Source organism: Myotis myotis, unplaced genomic scaffold, assembly GCF_014108235.1.
Source record: "Myotis myotis isolate mMyoMyo1 unplaced genomic scaffold, mMyoMyo1.p scaffold_m19_p_4, whole genome shotgun sequence".
Classification (NCBI taxonomy): Eukaryota; Metazoa; Chordata; class Mammalia; order Chiroptera; family Vespertilionidae; genus Myotis; species Myotis myotis.
In genome coordinates, this window is record NW_023416346.1 from 126,895,640 (window position 1) to 126,916,243 (window position 20,604).

The window sequence follows — 20,604 nt, forward strand, 5'->3', positions numbered from 1 at the left end:
GAGAGAGATAGAAACATCAACGATGAGAGAGAATCACTGTTCGGTTGCCTCCTGTATATCTGAGTCCAAAACCCGGGCATGTGCCCTGACTAGGAATCCAACTGTGACCTCCTGGTCAACACTCAACTACTGAGCCACACCAACTGGGCTTCTTAGGGTTGTATCGGATTTTAAAAACAAGCATAAAAGGGTGATATAAATAAAAGGTTTCACTCCAGTTATCTGTTGTCCAGAACATTTACTTATTTTACTTTTAAAACTAATTTTATTAATTTTTAGAGAGGGGAAGGGAGAGGGAGAGGGAAAGAGAAACATCGATGTGAGAGTGAAACATCAATTGGCTGCTTCCTGCATGCATGCCCCCTACCAGGGACAGAGCCCGCAACCCGGGCAAGTGCCCTGACAGGAATACAAGAGGACGCCCAGCCAATTGAATAAAGCTGTTATTTAAAAACGTCACATAGAGTCTCAACCAAATTTTACTTAACAATCACAAGTGAAAAGGCTGAAAATAGATACACAGCATTTTAGACTGGGATTTCCTGAACGGCAAGATTTAGGTGATTTTTGTTTGTTCTCTTACTCTTTTCTGATTCTCATAATCGTAGTTATTAGTCTAAGATAACTTCCTGACAAAATCTATATACATTTAAGATATGTGCCAGGCCCAGAGCATTTATTTACAATTACAAGCACACCCAATTGCTATGGTACCACTGTTGCCCACATTCATTACAGATTACATAGGTCATCATTTGTTCATCTGGGTTTGAATTCCGCACCCAACTTGGAAGGAAAAGTGCTCCTCTGTCAATTACAGTGACCTTGCAATTGAACTTTTCACAGTGTCTGCATTTTATTTTCTCCGTCTGGGTGCCCTCCATCACTTGGGGAAGGCAATGCTCCTGAATGCCAGATTCCGTGTAGGAATCTCTCAACTCTTTCAGCTCCTTGCTTGCCATATCCATGACCGTCATTTCAGCAAATTCTCTTGGCGACATGGTCCCAGAGAGCAAGTTTCGTTGTAAGTGAGAATTTCGGGGGTTCTTCAGATTGGCAACTTTGCTTCTGATACAAGTTTTATATTTTTTGAGGTTCTTTGAATACAGGGCAAAAACGTGCTCTTCAATTTCTCTTGCAAAGCTTTGCCACAACTCTGCTTTGGGCTGATTGGTGGAAGAACTAGTTAAAGCTTCATAAAGAAGCTCTGTGCATTTCATTCTCACGGGCACTGCAGGATGTAGCAACTCACTTGATCTCTTGTCAGTGGATTTGGGGTCGCCGCCCTTGACATCCTCTTCCTTACGTTCCATTCCATTTGGGCTGTTTTCAGGCATAAGCATTTCAGCGGCTTTTGCTATAGCATCTTGGGAAGATAGCAGAGGATCAGAACTGGAGCCCCCCAATGTCTCATCTGGACGTGAGTCATAAGAAAGTCCTGAATTTTTGTCCTTGTCACCCATGGGGAAGAATTTGGGGCTGTCCCCTGGTTTGAAATAAGGATCATTATAAAGAGCTTTCCATTTCGACAGGAGACACTTGGCCTTCTTCTTCAAAGCCACGGTGGGGCAGTTTTTGAGGACACGGTACACAGCCCTGACCACATGTGTCTGCTGGAGATGCTCCTTGGTCACGTGCAGAGTTTCCAGCTCCGTCAGGTGGTTGCCAAGATCCTCAAATTTCCCTTCAGACAGCAATTGCTCAATAAGGGAAGCTCTGGCCGCTAGCTGGGTCCTGGCAGACATTTTCACAGCTGCAAAGAGAAAAAGAGTTTTCCATTTTCTTAGGCTTGTGTTTGCCAATCACGGCTTCCTGATAGTAGCATGGCACTTTCTGCCAGTGACCTACATGGTGTTTGCTAAGGGAGTTGGGTAATAAAAATGGGTGTGGCATGTTAGAAAACGGGATCTGCAGTGGGGCATGGTTTCGTTTAAAAAGTTTGATTCTCAGTAGTTTTTTTTTTTTTTTTTTTTTTTGTTTTTTTTGTTTTTAGCGGCACTGTAAACAGCTTCTGCATGAATGGCTGCTTAAAGAGCTGCTATAACTTTTGCCACCTCTAATTTTACAAATCAGTGAGCTTCCCGAATCAAGATTTGTCACTTCCTGTGCATGGAATCTGGTGGTCATGTTGGGGATGAAATCATGCCAGTGTCAACATCAACAGGGTACGACTGAGCAAGTCTGGAAACTTCTTCCCATATTCAGCTATATAAGGGAACTACTTGCTCATTTTATAATCTTTTTTTTTTAGAGAAATTTTATTTTTTAAAAAATATTTTATTGATTTTTACAGAGAGGAAGGGAGAGGGATAGAGAGTTAGAAACATTGATGAGAGAGAAACATCGATCAGCTGCCTCCTGCACACCCCCTACTGGGGATGTGCCTGCAACCAAAGTACATGCCCTTGACCGGAATCGAACCTGGGACCCTTCAGTCTGCAGGTGGGAGCTCTATCCACTGAGCCAAACCGGTTTGGGCAGGGCTTAGAGAAATTTTAAAAAATATTTTTATTGATTTCAGAGAGAAAGGGAGAGAGAGATAGAAATATCAACGATGAGAAAGAATCATTGATCAGCTGCCTCCTGCACGCTCCACACTGTGGGTCGAGCCCACAACTCGGGCTTGTGCCCTGACCAGGAATCAAACCATGACCTCCTGGTTCATAGGTTGACACTAACCACTGAACCATGGCAGCCAGGCTAATTTTATAATCTTTACATGGTACTTTTCTGAATATAAAAGAATGAGAAACAGGGCAACAGGGGATGCTGTTTAGACGTCCCAAGGAATCTAAAGAGGTCGTGAGCTAGCACAGGTTGGGAGGCAGCCGGAGCCAGGTCTGACGGGCCCCACTGTGCTGACATCTGAGTCTTCTGAAGAACAGGGGAAAGGTTTACACTAAGGCTGCCAGTGGTTCTCAACCTTCCTACTGCCACGACCCTTGAATACAGTTCCTCATGTTGTGGTGACCCCCCACCATAACATTATTTTCGTTGCTACTTCATCACTGTAATTTTGCTACTGTTATGAGTCGTAATGTAAATATCTGATATGCAGGATGTATCTTCAGGGGTCCCGACCCACAGGTTGAGAACCGTTAGAAGCGATCCAGAGGGTTTATGACACTGGACTAACTGGTCCCTAGGCTGCAGTTTGGCTCTGTTAACTTTTTTTCTTTTCTTTTCTTCTTTTTTTTTTTTACTTTTAGGTGTAAAAAGTTGCTTGATGATTATATCTGAGTGAATCTCATCCCGGGCAGGCCAATGTTTACTCTAGCTCACCAGTCTATGTTTCTCTCCACATAATGTCTACCATCTTGTCTACATGAAAACCATGGATTTAGATCTGCCCATCTGGCTAAATGTGAACATAAGCACCTTGATGGCAGGGGCTCTGTCTTTTAAAAAATTCATGGACTCCTCCCTGACTGGTTTGGCTTAGTGGATAGAGTGTCAGCCCACGAACTAAAGGGCCCCAGGTTCAATTCCGGTGAAGGGCATGTACCTTGGTTGCAGGCTCGATCCCCAGTAGGGGGCATGCAAGGAGGCAGCTGATCAGTGTTTCTCTCTCATCGATGTTTCTGACTCTCTATCCCTCTCCCTTCCTCTCTGTAAAAAAATCAATTAAAAAAATTCATGGACTCCTATTTTACAGCACTTGGTATTAAACAACATCACTGAACATACACAGGCTAATAACACTGAAGTGATTCCAGAGAGAATGAATGTAGACTTCCTAGAAACCATCTGACAAGAGCTGTAACATGTAATGTCCTTTTAGACAGCAAATCTACTTCTATAAATTACTGTAAGGAAATGAGTGGTGTGGAGGCTGGATAGCTAAGAATTTCCTTCAAACTGAGAAGAAACGAGAAGGTCCCAAATGGTTAAACATGAATGTTCATAGCAGCAATATTCAAAACAAAGAGTAGGAACAACCCCAATGTCCATCAACTGATGGATGAATACACCAAATGTGGTACATCCATATAACGGAATGATATTTGGCAATAAAAAGAAATGAGATTCTGCCTGGCTGGCATGGCTCAGTGGTTGAGCATCCACCTATGAACGAGGAGGTCACAGTTCGAATCCTGGTCAGGGCACATGCCCGGGTTGTGGGCTTGATCCCCAGTGTGGGGCATGCAGGAGGCAGCCAATCAATGATTCTCTCTCACCATTGCTGTTTCTCTCTCTCTCTTTCCCTCTCCCTTCCTCTCTGAAATCAATAAAAAATATTTTAAAAAGAAAAGAAATGAGATTCTGATACACATTCCAACATGGATGACCCTTGAAAACACTGTGCGAAGTGAAAGGCACAGAGGACCACATATTGTATGATTCCATTTATACAAAATGTCCAGAATAGGCAAATTCATAGAGACACAAAGGAAACTGGTGGTTGGCTAGGGCTGGGGGGTTGGGGCACCAGTGGGTGGAATGAGAAGGGGAGTGGCTGTTAATGGGTGCAGTTTTTCTTGGGGTAGGTGGAAAATCTTCTCTAAAGGTGATTGTGGTGACAAGTTGTGCAACTGTCAATATACTAAAAACCACACATATCATTAAAATGAACCATCTTAACCCTTTTCAAGTGGTCAGTTCAGTAATGTTGAGTACATTCAGTGTTGTGCAACTTACCTCCAGTACTAAAGTATACATGTTAAATAGGGGAATTGTATGGTATATAAATTATATCTGAATAAAGCTGTTATTTAAAAACAACATATAGAGTCTGAACCAAATTTTACTTAAAAATCATATGTGAAAAGGCTGAAAATATATACACAAAATGTCAGACTGGGATTTTCTGAATGGCAAGATTTAGGTTATTTTTTTTTGTTCTCTTACTCTTTTCGGATTTCCATGATGACTATGTATTATTTTCATAATCACAAAAGTTATTAGTCTAATATGATTCCATGATAAATTCTATATACATTTAAGATATGTGCCTAGCCCTGTTGGTGTGGCTCAGTAGTTGAGTGTTGACATATGAACCAGGTTACGGTTAGATTCCTGGTCAGGGCACATGCCTGGGTTACAGGCTCTATTTCCCAGTAGGGGGTGTGCAGGAGGCAGCCAATCAATGATTCTCTCTCATCATTGATGTTTCTATCTCTCTCTCCCTCTCCCTTCCTCTCTGAAATCAATAAAACTATATATTTTAAAAATATATATGTGCCTACTGAAAAATGGCAATGTGAGTGGCTCAACAAACCTTCCCTCTGGAATCAGAATACTGCGAAGGTACTCTATCACCATGGCTTTGTATTCAGATTAGCATTCATAGTCTCCTCAGGAGTCTACCCTGACTCTAAAACAGTTGACTCTCCTCTCAGACTTTATCACCAAATATAAGAATTAAGTACCCTTTAAAAAATTAAGTACTCTTGGCCACAACTATGAGATTCCTTCTGGTGTTTCCATGTTCCTCAAGAATCCAAGTCTTGCATTTTTACCACCAGAAAGTAGACAACCTTGGCAGTCTTTTTTTTTTCCAGTCATTTAATAGTCACTCAATGGGCCATCAATTCAGGATCTTAAGTGGCTATTTTTCTAATTATCCATTCAGTACTTCACGGCCATGGTTTTTCCTTTTTTAAGATTCCACTTCCCCCAAAAGCAAAGGCTCAGGAAACAAAGAAGAAAGATAGCACAGAAAAATAAAAAAGACCCTCGATTGCTGGATATTTATCTCAAAACTGTCCGCCTGACATCTTGGGATCTGGACGAAGTCAAGCAGCCATGTCATGATGATGAGGTCCCAAGCCCTCCCCCACTTGCTGGAAAGTTTCCTAACCAAGAAGAAATATTCATCCTGCCTGCCTTCTATATTCACTCTATATGCATGAATACCAACGAAATCAGGATTGAAATTAGCTGGAGGTTAACAAGGTGGTTAATAAGAGACAGGTCTACAGTGCCCACATGGCAATTAGGCAATATTTAACTCAGGTCAGAATTTCTCAACGAAGGGTCAGAGTCTCAAGGAGACTCTGAAGGGGAATTTAACTACAGCTTCAGGGCATCAGTGCCAGGAGAGCAGCAGTCTGGCATCCTAGCAAAACTTGTCTCTTACGCACATCAATCTACAGAAGTGAACGCATTCATGTGTAAGCACTTTGCTCTTCATTCCATATGTCCCTCTATTTAGCTCTCCTCCATAATTATTCATTTTCCATCTTTAATTGTGGTAAACTATAGACCACAAAATTTACCATCCTAACCCTTTTCTTTTTTTTTTTTTTTCAAGATTTAAAAAATATATTTTATTGATTTCAGAGAGGAAGGGAGATGGGGAGAGAGATAGAAACATTAATGATGAGAGAGAATCATTGATCTGCTGCCTCCTGCAGGCCCTCTACTGAGGATTGAGCAGAAACCCAGACTGGGAATCCAACCGTGACCTCCTGGCTCATCGGTCGACACTCAACCACTGAGCCACGCCAGCAGGGCCTTACTGGTTTCTCTATTTGGGTAGTGTCTCCAGTCCACCCTGGCTACTCTGCCACAATTTATTTTGCTCCAGGACTTACGTGCTTAGCTCTCCAGGATGTTTGTATTCCTTTCTCAGTTTCTGAATCTAGCTGACTCTAATATTTTACTACATTCCTTTCCTTTCTGTCTTCTATGGCTCCTATATTATTATTTTTTTTTCAGAGGGACACCTGGTCCAACTCTATTTTTTTAAAAAAATGAGATCTATTCTCCTTTCTAAAAATGTTATCCTATTTACTAAAAGGGAAATATGCAAATTGACCCTAACGGCCAGGAATGACCGGTTGCTATGACGCACAATGACCACAGGGGGTAGATGCTCAATGTAGGAGCTGCCCCCTGATGGTTAGTGCGCTCCCACAGGGGGAGCTCCGCTCAGCCACAAGCCGGTCTCACGGCTGCTAGCACAGTGCTGGTGGCGGGAGCCTCTCCCACCTCCTCGGCAGCGCTAAGGATATCTGACTGACGGCTTAGGCCCGCTTCCCCCGGACAGTGGGCCTAAGCTGGCAGGTGGACATCCCCCAAGGGGTCCTGGACTGCAAGAGGGCGCAGACCAGGTTGAGGAACCTCCAAGTGCGTGAATTTTTGTGCACCGGGCCTCTAGTTTATTTATATTTTTAATCTTCACGGGAGGATATTTTTCCCATTGATTTCTAGAAAGAATGGAAGGGAGGGAGAAGAGAGAGAGGAGAGAGGAGAGACATCATTGGTTGCCTCCCTACCAGGGATGGGGAATCTGCAACAGAGGTATGTACCCTTTACTAGGAATCTAACCTGTGACCCTTTGGTCTGTGGGCGTGCTCTAATCACTGAGTCAAAATGGCCAGGGCTGGTCCAACTATTAATGAAGCAATTATTTATTGAACTGAATATGGACAAGAAACTAAACTAGGTGCTGGATTTTTTATGCCATAAAGTTCCACTTTTTTGGTAGAAAACAAGATATCTCTTCTTACCCACTATCAACTACCTGTAGCTACCTTTTATTTATAATCTATGGATACAAACATTTACCCAGAAAGGGTTCCACATTCATTTAATTTTGTGAGACATTTATGATACATTTACTACCATATCCGATATTATATAGAGCACCTTGCATCTCTGGGTGTTCAGGAAATACTATGCTTGAGTACCTATATAGATAGTTACTATAGATTAATTTCCAAAGAACTTCTAAAGAGCAAGCATAGTAAACTGAACTAACATTTTTCAATAAGCCACATTAGTTAACCAGAAGATACCCTCAGAATTCTAACGGATCTCTGACAAGTGCTATTGGAATTTCTCCTGTTTTTTTTTTTTTTTTTTTTTTTTTTTATTAAGGCATCGAACCTCCGACTGGCTAAGGACCACAAAACGAAATTCTCATTGAACTCATGAAGGCAGGACATAAATGGTGGGAAAAAACAGATGTCAATACCCAAAAGGCATATTTCTAAATTTCCCCAACCACTGAAATGCCCTGGTCATTTACAAACCTAATCTAGGGCTAAGTATGAACTTTACTTGAGAAAGAGGCCTGAGAGGTTCAGGACTTGACCAATGGTTTCATATTCAGGGGAACTGGACCCTGGCATCTCCCTTTCAGACATATACTGCCCATTAAATGACTTAACTGGTTACCTTGCAAAAATTAGTTCACTGACGGTCTTTCTACGAAGCTGTGAAGTTGCTCTCTTCCCCTAGGGAAGGGAAACGAGGGGCATACAAGAGGCGGCCCCGTCAGCTAATTCTTCACGAATAACAGAAAAAGCAGTGAACCATCTGGATTCCGGATCCGGAGCTGAGTCATCAGGTCTAAAACCTGCGCTAGGGGGAGAGTGAGGGGTATGGGGCGTAGGCGGATATAAGGAAATGCTGGTAAAATTACCTTGACCACGCGGACACCTGGGGACTTTCGCACAGACTAAAACCCATCACATTTCTCAACAGCCACGGCAGGGAGGCCGAAGCGAGAGGACTCGCTCCCCAAGGCCGTTCAGACCCCCTGCAGCCCCGCCCCCCCCCCCCCCCCCCCCCCCGGCCCCATCGCTGCCCAAGTCCAGCCCCAGAGCCCTTCACTCAGCACCTCGCGGAGGACCGCGCCAGGGCGGCAGGAGAGGGGATCTAAGGGCGGCTGAAGAGCTCGGAGAAAACGAGGCCAACGTGCTCAGGCGGGGATTATGGGAGCCGGCGAGGGAACTATCAACTCGGGGTTCAGACTCCCCGACTCCCACACCCTCTCTAAAAGCAGACCTCGCTCCGCACGCCAGCGGTTCCGCGCCCCTAGCAACCACCTGCCACCCTTTTCGAGTCTACAGTTCAGAAGTGTTAAGTACATTCAGTGTTGTGCAACCAACCTCCAGAACCTTTTTTTTCCATCTTGCAAAACAAACTTTGTGCCCTTAAACACTAACTCCCCATTCCTTTCTCTCCCCCTTCCCTGCAGCCGTGGGAAGCCATCATTCTATTTACAATATCTATGAATTTCAGTACTTTATATATCTCATATAAGGTGAATCATACAGTATTTGTCTTTTTATGACTGGCTTATTTCACTTAGCGTAATATCATCAATGTTGGTCCATGTTGCAGCATGTGCCAGGATTTCCTTCCTTTTTAAGGCTGAAAAATATTCCATTGAGTACAGAGGCCATATGTTGCTTATCCAGTCATCCACTGATGGACACTTGGGTTGCCTCCACCTTTTGGCTCTTGTGAATAGAGATGCTATGAACATGGGGGTACAAATACCTCTTCGAGGCCCTGCTTTCAATTCTTTGGGTATATACCAAAAGTGGGATTGCTGGATCATATGGTAATTCTATTTTTAATTTTTCAAGGATCTGCCATACTGTTTTCCATTCTCCATCTTTTTAAAATATATATATTTTTTATTGATTTCAGAGAGGAAGGGAGAGGGAAAGAGAGTCAGAAACATCAATGATGAGAGAGAATCACTGATATGCTCCTCCTGTGGGCCCCCTACTGGGGTTTGAGTCTGGAGCCTGGGCATGTGTCCTCCCTTGACAATCGACCCTGGGACCCTTCAGTCCGCAGGCTGACGCTCTATCCACTGAGCCAAACCAGCTAGGGCTCTCCATCTTTTTAACAGCATTTAAATCCTGTCAAACTTTCTATTCCCCCCATGGGGCAATCAGGTGAATATAAATCCCTTATTACCCTAGTGGTGGTGGTGGGGGGGGGGGGCGTCTAGTGTGGAAGCAACTGGGATACAAAATTTTGCGAACTGTCATAAAATGACAAAGTGAGCTGTGTGTCCAGTTTCGAGTTCTACATAGTTCATTTAATAAAAAATTTCGTATGTGTCTAGTACATGATAGATGCTGAGCCTCAATAGTCTCTGCTTTGAAGGAGCTGCCAGCTCAGTGGAAGGAATACAGACAGAAAAATGCAGCCAATTACGACCCACAAATATAGACACGGTCCACCAGGAGACTCACATAGGAGGACACCGAATCTGGGCTGGCTGTCATCTGACCAGCTCCACTTGCATCCTCACTGCCTTCCTGCCACTTCGTTAGAGGGGTCATCCTCTAATACAGCGGTTCTCAACCTGTGGGTCACGACCCCTTTGGGGGTCGAACGACCCTTTCACAGGGGTCGCCTAAGACCATAGGAAAACACATATATAATTACATATTGTTTTTGTGATGAATCACTATGCTTTCATTATGTTCAATTTGTAACAATGAAAATACATCCTGCATATCAGATATTTACGTGACGATTCATAACAGTAGCAACATTACAGTGATGAAGTAGCAACGAAAATAACTTTATGGTTGGGGGTCACCACAACATGAGCAACTGTATTAAAGGGTCGCGGCATTAGGAAGGTTGAGAACCACTGCTCTAGTACATATCTTACCAAGATATCCCCTCATTCTCCCACTTAGAGCCCTTCAGGGATTGCCTTCTGCTCTCAGGATGGAACCAAGGTCCTTGGCCAGGTAATGAAACGCCCCCTTCCAGCCCGCCCCCCCTGTGCCCGGCTGAACCACCAAAGGCTCAGCCAGCTTCACAGCTCTGGGCCTTTGCCCCCGTAGCTCCCTGAGCCTGGCCTGTATCAGTCATCATTGAGTGGGTCTCAAGCCTCACTGCAAATCCGAACCATCTGGAGAAAGTAAGCAGCAAAACCAAAAACAGCAATGCCAGGCCCTTGTGGGATAGAATGATATCATTATAAATTAGAATCTGCGAAGGTAGGCCTGGGTATTCTGTCAGCACTCCAGGCGATTCTGATTGAAACCAGAGCTGCGACCACTGCACAGGCGTAACTCCCTGCCTGCAGCAGGAATGTCCCAGGGACGCTGCTATCAGCCTGCCGTCCTGCTCCCAGACTGAACGCACGGAACCTCCCTGACTGCGCTTCGGCTAGATGAGCCCCGTTAAATCAGGAAATATTAAAAACACCTGCTGGGCACAACTAATCGAAAACCTTCTCTATAAATTACAAGTGGTGACTGCCCTGTGTCAGGTGTCATGATGCACTCAATTCCCCATATTAATTTCCCCTCTTACCTCGTAGTAGCAGAAGGCAATGTATATTTATTGAGCAACTCCACCTGCAGTACACTCATGTCATCTGGATCCTCACAATAACCGAGACAGGCTCATTTCCATCTTACAGATGAGGAAACCTGTTAAAAACATCAAGTATTTGCACTGTTTTTTCATGGGGCATATCACATTAAATTTTTTTATTGTCCGTCTCCCCTACAAGACCCTAAGAATGACATGTTTCATTCGCTGATACACATCTGGCAAACACCTGGCCAATGCTCAGAATTACTCACCCAATACTTTTTGTTAAATTCAGGATGCTCCCTCCTCTCTGCTGGCGAACTTCATTCTTTTCATACAGATCACCTTGCTTGTACCCACTGCACCTGAGCTCAGGCCCCCCTCAGCTTCTTCCACCAGAGACTAAGCTCATCTCAATTTTAGTATAAAAAAATCATTCACAGCCCTAGCTGTTTTGGCCCAGTGGGAAGAGCGTCGGCCTGAGGACTGATGGATCCTGGGTTCGATTCTGGTCAAGGGCACATACCTCGGTTGCAGGCTCGAGCCCCTCTCTCTGTCTCTTCCCCTTCCCTCCCACTCTCTCTAAAAAATCAATAGAAAAATATCACAGGGGAAAATTAACGACAACACGAATTTAAAATAAATAAACAAACAAATAAATAAAAATTAAAAATCATTAACAGAAATTCTCGTTAAAAACAAAAAGAAACATGGTGTCTACTGTCGGCTAATCAAGTGGGGTCCAGGAGTCAAGCCATGTGGGGATAAAGAGGTTCAAGAAGGTACAGTCCCCAGAAGTGAGGTGTGTTGAGCATGCTGGGTAAGCTGCATGACCATTCTGTGCCCCATTGTCCTCATCTACAAAATGGGGGAAATCCAACATCCTAGGATTAATATGAGAATTAAACGACATAGTCCTCATAAAGTCCTTAGAACTACACCTGTCACACAGTAAGCCTGACTGGCGATTACACAGGACTACAGTGAAAAGGTTTACATATATCTGCTATAATACCAGGCATTGCTCTAGAACAGGGGGTTGGCAAACTTTTTCTTTAAAAGGCCAAACAACAAATATTTCAGGCTTCACAAGCCATCCGATCTCAGTACGCACTACTCAACTCCGCTGCTCTTGCAGCAGAAACAGCAACACTGCCAATGCATAAACGAGTGGGCGTGGCTTTGCGCCAATCAATCTTTTTTTCAAAAGCAGGCAGGCTGCATTCAGCAGCAGGTCAGTTTGCTGATCCCTTTTCTAGAACATTGCTGTCCAATAGAAACATAATGCAAGCCACAGATAGAATTTAAAATTGTCTAGCAGCCACGTTAAAAAAACAGACAGGTGAGTTCAGCTGGTGGTGCTCAGTGGTTAAGCCTCGAACTATAAACCTGGAGGTCACGGCACATGCCTGGTGACAGGCTAGATCCCGTGTGGGGCTTATGGGAGGCGGCTGATCAATTATTCTCTCATCATTTATGTTTCTATCTCTCTCTCCCTCTCCCTTCCCCTCTAAAATAGAAAACAAGACAAAACAAAACAAAAAAACCACCAGACAGGTGAAATTAATAATACATTTTACTTAACCCAGTTTATCCAAAATACTGCTACTTCAACATGTGATATAAAAAAATTATTGAGATACTTTATATTTTTCATACTAATTCTCAAAAATTTCGCTGTTTTATGCTTACTGCACAACTCAATTCAGACCAGGCACATTTCAAGTACTCAATTGCCTATGTAGCTAGTGGCTACCATATTGGATAACACAGTTCTAGAACATATGCTAATACAGATAATGCTTAGATACACACCTATACCTCTAGATTCTGAATACATACCAAAAAGAGAGTGTATACAGCGCCAGCAAGAGTATGCATATAAAAGCTTGTCATTATTAACTAGTATTACAGTATGTGAAAGGTGCACACATCTGGCCTAAACCCCGAAGAGTGGAAGACGAAAGAAAATTTTCCAAAAGTTTACAAATTAGCAGTAACTGAGATCTGATTAGAACTTTAGATGTAAGATCTAATCCAGCTACACTGGGAGCCCCTTCCTCTAGGGGAGAGAAATGCCAAATGTTTTTTAAAAATTTTTCCCCCCTTTATTGATTAAGGTATTACAAATGTGTCCTTATCCCCCCATTACCCTCCCTCCCCCCTCTGTTGTCTGTGTCCATTGGTTAGGCCTATATGCTTGCATACAAGTCCTTTGGTTGATCTCTACCCCTTAGCCCCACCCTCTCCTGCCTCCCCTCTGAGGTTTGACAGTCTTCTGTCTCTAGATCTGTTTTTGTTCATCGGTTTATGTTGTTGTCCGTAGGGGCGTCTCGGTTTCTGAACTGTCAATACTGTACTGCGCTAGGGGCCTCTCACATTAAGATGATCCCTAGCAATTGAATGGAAGGGACAACCCAAGGGCCCGCTCTGGCCCGGGTTCAGGTTCCGGTGGGTGGGGTGGAGCGACAAGCCAAGCCTGCAGCAAACCGTTCTGGGGTAACAGCCTGGCACCCAACACAAGCAGGGGCGGCCCGGAGGGATCTGCCCACCCCGGGGCCCTCGGGGCGGAGGGGACAAAGGAACGTTCAGGCCTCCCCCACCCAAGGCCTAGGGCGCACCAGGACTCCCCCGCGCAGAGACCTAGGCAAACCCGGGGCGTGGCTCACCAAGAAGAGCCGGCTGAGCGTGGAGCCCTCCGCGGCCCCCGAGTCTAACGTCGACTTCCGGTTTCCAGGGCGGGACCACCAAGGTTCAGCCAATCAAAGCCCGCAGACTGGAAAACACAGCCGGGATTCAGCGCCTGCGCACAGCGACCAGCGGCCGTGGGGCGGGTCCGGGCCGCTCGCTGGAGGCGGCTGGCCCAGGGCCAACAGTGCAGCCTCGAAGGACGGAAGAAACTAGTGCGGGTATTGTTTTTCAGCAGCGGTTTGTGGAACTGCTCTGCAACGTTCCATTTCTGCTTCCAGTCAAGACAGTGCTCAGCTAAATATTGACAAAACTTTGGACAAAATGTTCATTACCTATTTAACGCTGAGATTAATTCCACGAGCATTTATTGCACCCCTAGCATGCACCAGCTAATGTGAAAGTAGTGGACATTCATTAAGTAGACAAGTGCATCCCGCATTAATCACCAGTGCACATCTTCCCCTGGAAGGGCTCAATAAAACCAAAGTGATGGTACAACTAGACTCAGAATGTAGCTCTCTTCTTTGCTGATCCCCGCCTGTAAGACAACTTGGGGGGCGGTTCAAGGAAGCAGGGGTTTGCTCTGGACTGGATGCTGTCAGGAAGCAGGGCAATTCTAAGATGGAGCAATGTAATAAACCTTACCTAGAAGAAGGGAAGACAAGGCCAAGACTAAAGCCATAATTAGCCAAAATAAAAAAGTTAAAAGATAAAAAAGAGCAGCAGTAACTCAGTTTAAAAAACCGTTGAAATACTGCAAGTCCATTCTGGATGTAACCTAAGAGACGTTAGTTTCAAAAGATGATTGCTAGAAGATTGTTTCTATCACAAGAACAAAGTGAGACATCTGTAAATCAGTTTTATTGGACAGGCTGGGCTCCGTAGGGTGAATGTCAGAAGACACATTGTTCCCTCATCACTGCCTTGAAACAAAGCTCTGTGGGCTAGCTCCCCTTTCCCATGGCTCCTCCACGGCTGGAGCCTGAGGCTTTTTCCAATTACTTTCGGGTATCAAGAAATCATCTTCGTTTTTAGGTCATTAAAACCCATTCTAACCTAATGTAAAAAAATCAACTACTCATCCAATTCAAAGCTCCGACCTTCCCTCAGCTCAGGTGTGGTTTGTAACTCCGGAACAGCAAAGAGAAACACATGTGAAGGGCAGGCAAGTCTGGCTTTAATAACTTCTTGGTGTAGCTCATAGGATGGAAATTTAGAGGCAATGAAACAATATTTATACTACTTGGTTACTGGGGCTGCTCCAAAATTCCATTTAATCAGAAAAATATAGGAAAAGTACAAAAAAAGTGGGATGAAAGGATGCCAACTCTATTCAAAGACCTGCCTACTCGACTGTCTTTTGTACTGTGGTTAGGAAATCTGAGCTGCAGCCTACCGCTGGGATTTCATTTTGTCAGAGTGGCTTCTTACCAGGAAGAGCACAGGCTGCCAGTGATCCTGTACCGACTGCTCCATGAAACGCCTCACTTCATTTTGGTTCTCAGCAGTTCATCAGAGTAGCAAGACATAAACCCTGAACTAAAAAGCACTGGTCCGTGCTGCTTCCTTGTCCTTTGTTCTTGCACCATGTCGCTTCGAGGCCCATTCTCATGGACAAACTGTACTCACCATCCACAGCCCCCCTTTCATGGTATAACCTGGGAGTGCTGCCAGAGGGACCATTCATCAAAAATGACAATATAGCAGATGACATGTACTGTACACAGAGAACCCTAAAGACTCTGCCAAAAAACTGCAACTGATAAATGAATTCAATAAAGTAGCAGAATACAAAAGAAATATCCAGAAATCAGTTGCATTTTTATACACCAATAATGAACTATCAGAAAGAGAAACTGAGAAAACAATCCCATTTATAATTGCATCAACAAAAAATACCTGGGAATTGCCCTAGCCAGTTTGTTCAGTGGTTAGAGTGTTGGCCCATGGACTGAAGGGTCGACGGTTCGAGTCTGGTCAAGGGCAGGTACCTTGGTTGCAGGCTCAATCCCCGGCCCCAGTCAGGGCACATGCGGGAGGCAGCCAATTAATGTGTCTCTCTCACATCGATGTTTCTCTCTCTCTGTCTCTCCCCCTTGCTTCCACTCTCTCTAAAAATCAATGGGAAAATATCCTTGGATGAGGATTAACAACAACAAAATACCTGGGAATAAATTTAACCAGCGGTGTAAAAGACCTAAGGACTAGTTTTTAAAAAAGTGTTTTTATTGATTTCAGAGAGAGAAAGGGAGAGAGTCAGAAACATCAATTATGAGAGAGAATCATCAATTGGCTGCCTCCTGCACCCCCCCCCCACTGGGGATGAAGCCTGAAACCCAGGCATGTGTCCTGACCGGGAATCGATGGGTCCTCCTGCTTCATGGGTCGATGCTCAACCACTGAGCAACACTGGCCGAGCTCATATACTAGTTTTTATTAGTTGTTCTTAGTTTAAAAACTAACCCAAACATCAACTAAGTTTCTAGTTGCTAAAGAAAACAAAGGCATCAACTCATTTGTCATGACAAGAGTACATCAGTTAGACTGGTATGTTGGCATGTACTCAATCCCAGCGTTTATGTGAGATGGTCCACGTGGGGACTCCGGTGGGTTTGGGTCAGCAGCTTTTAGCCCACTCTCTGAAAAGCTAATTAATTACCCCAATCTGCCCTAGCTGGGAGCAGCCACATGACCCAGGCTGGCCCAAATGCACACCCCTCCCAGAATGTGAATTTTGAGCAGAACAATGTGGAGACTAACAGTGTGAGGTCATTCTGGCAATGGCGGCATCCTGGTCAGCAATGACTTTTTTCTATAGCTCTGCTGCTAGCCCTGCAGACCATTTCCAAGGCTGGCTCACTGATCCTCCCACTTGCCTGCACACTCCTGCTTTTTTACTGCAACTTCCCTTTGACATGTTAGCTGAGATGTTTCTGTTGCTTGCTACCCACAAACACTAACTGACAGCCCCCATTTTAACGTAGCTGTGAGATTTGAGGGCCACCAGAAGAGAATCCCTGAAAAAATAAATGTTCTCTTACAGAAGAGAGAACGCCTGATCTTACCATGGGGCTGGAATTGCCTTCTTACTCACTCCTTGGTATGAAGGCATTGAAGCTGCTATTATACAACAGAAAATATGAGTTAGTAAAAGTTACACTTGCAGCTGCTTATTCCTGACACTTGAGTTATCTTTGAAGGGTAGACTCCCTTCACTTGGCAGAGACCAGCGGAACAGGACATAGGACCAGTAAGCGTTGATAGAAGAGAATGAGAGTTCTGCAAGGTTGGATTCTTCAAGATCTCAGGGGTGACTGAATTGTAAGGTTTTGGGTATCCAGAAAGAAGCATGAGTTCACTAGACACCGGAAAAGGGAGAGATGGAGCAATGGGGGGTGAGGGGGTAGGGGGCTGATGCTGAAGACAGTCCTTTTAGCTGTTTCCCTGGTGGCAGCCACATACATATGCACATAGGCTGCCACAAGGGGGCACTGCTGGAACTCTGAGAAAGGGTCTCAAAAATGAATGGAGCAAGTGGAAAGTGTCTCACTTTGAGCAGGAGAGCTGTGTGACCGCAGCTTGGACTCATGAGGGAAAAGCTTTTTAAAAGGACAGTGACAGTGACTGGAATAGAGGAGGTCAAAGACCCGTGAGGCCAGGATATTGGATGGGTCATTTGCACAGATGTCATCTGCACAGATTGATTGATGACAATGGCTAGGAAGGACAGCGGGCTGGAGAGCTACTTAATGGCACCTCCAATGAGCAGTGGCTTTTACATGGAAATCAAGAAATAAGAGACTGTAAACAAGAGTAGGGCGAGGAGAATGGCACCTTCAACTCCAGACCCCGATATGTGTGCACTGTGGGAGGATGAGTGGCAGCCATTTGATCAAGCTACAGGGGTAGAAGTGGCTATGGGAGAGAGCTCAGTTCAGCTAAGGCTGAGAGACGGAGGAAGACATCGCTGGCATGAATTAAGATGTAGCAGAGTTTGTTTACCAGACTGTGGAGTATGTGTGATGGGGGAGGGGACAGAAACAGTGGGAGTTAGTGACCAGAAGAGGAAGCTCATAACAGTGTTGGGGTGAGACAGTGCGAGAGCGTGGATGACATGGGGGGTTTGCACATTGGATCATGGCCAGGGTCAACAGATATGGGAGTCATGGCGGAATTAGCTGACCTTAGATTTCCCCAAAGGAAGCAAAGTATGATTCGGTGCGGGTGCAGGTTAGAGCTCCATGACACTACAGGCTGTTGATTGGAATTTAAAACAATATGTTGGTATTTTGTTTGTTTGTTTATGTATTTATTTAACTGTATGAGAATATTTATTTGGTAAATCACAGGAGTAGAAATAATTCCTATTCCTGTGGCTCAATGGTTGAGCATTGACCTATGAACCAGGAGGTCACGGTTTGATTCTCAGTCAGGGCACATGGCTGGGTTGCGGGCTCGATCCCCAGTAGGGGGCGTGCAGGAGGCAACCGATCCATGATTCTCTCTCATCACTGATGTCTCTCTCTCTCCCTTCCTTTTTTCTCTGAAATCAATAAAAATATGTATTTTTAAAAAGAAATAATTCCTAGAAGAAATGGGTGTAGGAAACATGTTATAGAGGTAGGAAGGGCTCTTGGGGCTTGGGAATGAGGAAGGGATGGGGGGAGGAAAGGGAAAGGCATGGGCATGCTCCAGGAAGGGAGAGTGCCAATGTATTGGTATTTAAGGGTCTAAAAAGTTAATCCCCAAGACTGTGGTCTTGTGGTGAAAATGGCAGAAGTAGCCCCCAGGGAGCAGGGAGAGTGGTCACCTGAGTCTGGATTGTGCTTTGTTTGAAATCCTAGGTAGGCCAACAAAGGATATTTTTTCTTTCACTTAATAAAATACTGAGCAGTGACCAGTCTGCGCAGCTGTAGAGACGCCATAATGTCGTCAGTGATCCAGGCTTCCTCCAGCTATGCACTCTGTTATAGGGTGTGGTCCTTGCCCTCAGGATCACGAAGTACCTCATAGAGTAGCTGCCTTCACAACCACATTGAAGGTGGGAAGAAGGAAGAAGAGAGATGGCAAAGTGTGCTGCCAGCTGAGAGCCCTCTTTAATGATCCTTCCTGGAAGCCTACCAATGCTTCAGTGGCCTCCTCCAACTGAAAGAGATTTTGAGAAATGCAGTCCTTTAGTTGAGTATAATGCCCTCTAACCCCCAAATATATATATTTTAAAATATATTTTTATTTTATTTTATTTTTTTTAATTAAATCTTTATTGTTCAGATTATTACATTTGTTCCTCTTTTTTTCCCCCCATAACTCCCCTCCTCCCAGTTCCCGCCCCACCCTCCGCCCTCACTCCCCACCCACTGTCCTCATCCATAGGTGCACAATTTTTGTCCAGTCTCTTCCCGAATCTCCCACACCCCTTTCCCCCCCAAGAATAGTCAGTCCATTCCCTTTCTATGTCCCTGATTCTATTATAATCAACAGTTCATTCTGTTCATCAGATTATTTATTCACTTGATTCTTAGATTCACTTGTTGATAGATGCATATTTGTTGTTCATAATTTGTATCTTTACCTTTTTCTTCCTCTTCCTCTTCTTAAAGGATACCTTTCAGCATTTCATATAATCCTGGTTTGGTGGTGATGAACTCCTTTGGCTTTTCCTTATCTGTGAAGCTCTTTATCTGACCGTCAATTCTGAATGATAGCTTTGCTGGATAAAGTAATCTTGGTTGTAGGTTGTTGGTATTCATCACTTTGAATATTTCTTGCCACTCCCTTCTGGCCTGCAAAGTTTCTGTTGAGAAATCAGCTGACAGTCGTATGGGTATTCCCTTGTAGGTAACTGACTTTCTTTCTCTTGCTGTTTTTAAGATTCTCTCTTTATCTTTTGCTCTTGGCATTTTAATGATGATGTGTCTTGGTGTGGTCCTCTTTGGATTCCTTTTGTTTGGGGTTCTCCGCGCTTCTTGGACCTGTAAGTCCATTTCTTTCACCAGGTGGGGGAAGTTTTCTGTCATTATTTCTTCAAATAGGTTTTCAATATCTTGCTCTCTCTCATCTTCTGGCACCCCTATAATTCTGATGTTGGTACGCTTGAAGCTGTCCCAGAGGCTCCTTACACTATCCTCGCATTTTTGGATTCTTTTTTCATTTTGCTTTTCCGGTTGGGTGTTTTTTGCTTCCTCGCATTTCAAATCATTGACTTGATTCTTGCGCTCCTCTGGTCTGCTGTCGGGAGTCTGTATAATATTCGTTATTTCAGTCCGTGTATGCTTAATTTCTAGTTGGTTCCCCAATATAAGATCGAGGGTCTTATTAGTTTTCTTGTAGATCTCATTAAGTTTATCGGCGGCTTCTAAACAGTTCTTGAGAGACCTTAAAAGTGTGGTTCTGAACTCTATATCTTCCATTGACAATTTTATCCTGTTTCTTTGTCTCCGCATTTTGTTATGCTTCCTTGGTGCACCCCCTAGTGGTCTTTGTTCACAGTCTTATAATTAAATCTTGATTGTTGTAGCTAATTCCAGGGAGGGTTTGACCTCCAGGCCAAGTGGCTATGAGAATCAGCTGTGTCAGCAGTGAGAGAACTTCTGTCCTCTAGGGAGGTGCTAATCTGGCGTTTGCCTGAGGCTATCCAGCAAATGCCTGTGTGCAGGGCTTGGGCGGGGCGGGTCGCACAGGATCAACAGGGTGGGCCGGAGAGAGCAGTTATGGCAGCTCTCAGTCCTGTCCCCAGGGGCTCTGCCTCTCTGAGTCCCAGCACCCGCTGCAAAGCTCAGAGAGAAAGCTGCACTCGCTCTGACCGAAGCCAGACAGTCCCGCTTCTTCCGTTTGAGTCTGGGTCCCTAAAGACTCGCCCAGATCTGGAGCTCAGAGTCTGCGACT

General features: G+C 44.5%; 1 protein-coding gene across 3 annotated transcripts; it reads right to left on the bottom strand.

The window, feature by feature from the left end:
• Positions 1-62: 62 nt before the first annotated feature.
• TCEANC (transcription elongation factor A N-terminal and central domain containing) lies at positions 63-13,796 on the bottom strand. 3 transcript variants are annotated; one of them, XM_036305823.1, is made up of 4 exons: positions 13,698-13,796; positions 11,026-11,144; positions 9,945-10,108; positions 63-1,753 (listed from the first exon to the last, which is right to left on the bottom strand). In XM_036305823.1, the coding sequence occupies exon 4, from the start codon at positions 1,743-1,745 to the stop codon at positions 687-689; it is 1,059 nt and encodes a 352-aa protein (XP_036161716.1). In that variant the 5' UTR covers positions 1,746-1,753; positions 9,945-10,108; positions 11,026-11,144; positions 13,698-13,796; the 3' UTR covers positions 63-686. The 3 variants fall into 3 exon arrangements, with proteins under 3 accessions (XP_036161716.1, XP_036161718.1, XP_036161717.1); XM_036305825.1 differs by lacking the exon at positions 13,698-13,796 and adding an exon at positions 11,301-11,572; XM_036305824.1 differs by lacking the exon at positions 9,945-10,108.
• Positions 13,797-20,604: the final 6,808 nt, after the last annotated feature.

What these genes read in the sequence shown, in the direction of transcription:
- TCEANC (XM_036305824.1), bottom strand. Translation starts at nt 1,745, where the DNA reads ATGTCTGCCAGGACCCAGCTAGCGGCCAGAGCTTCCCTTATTGAGCAA.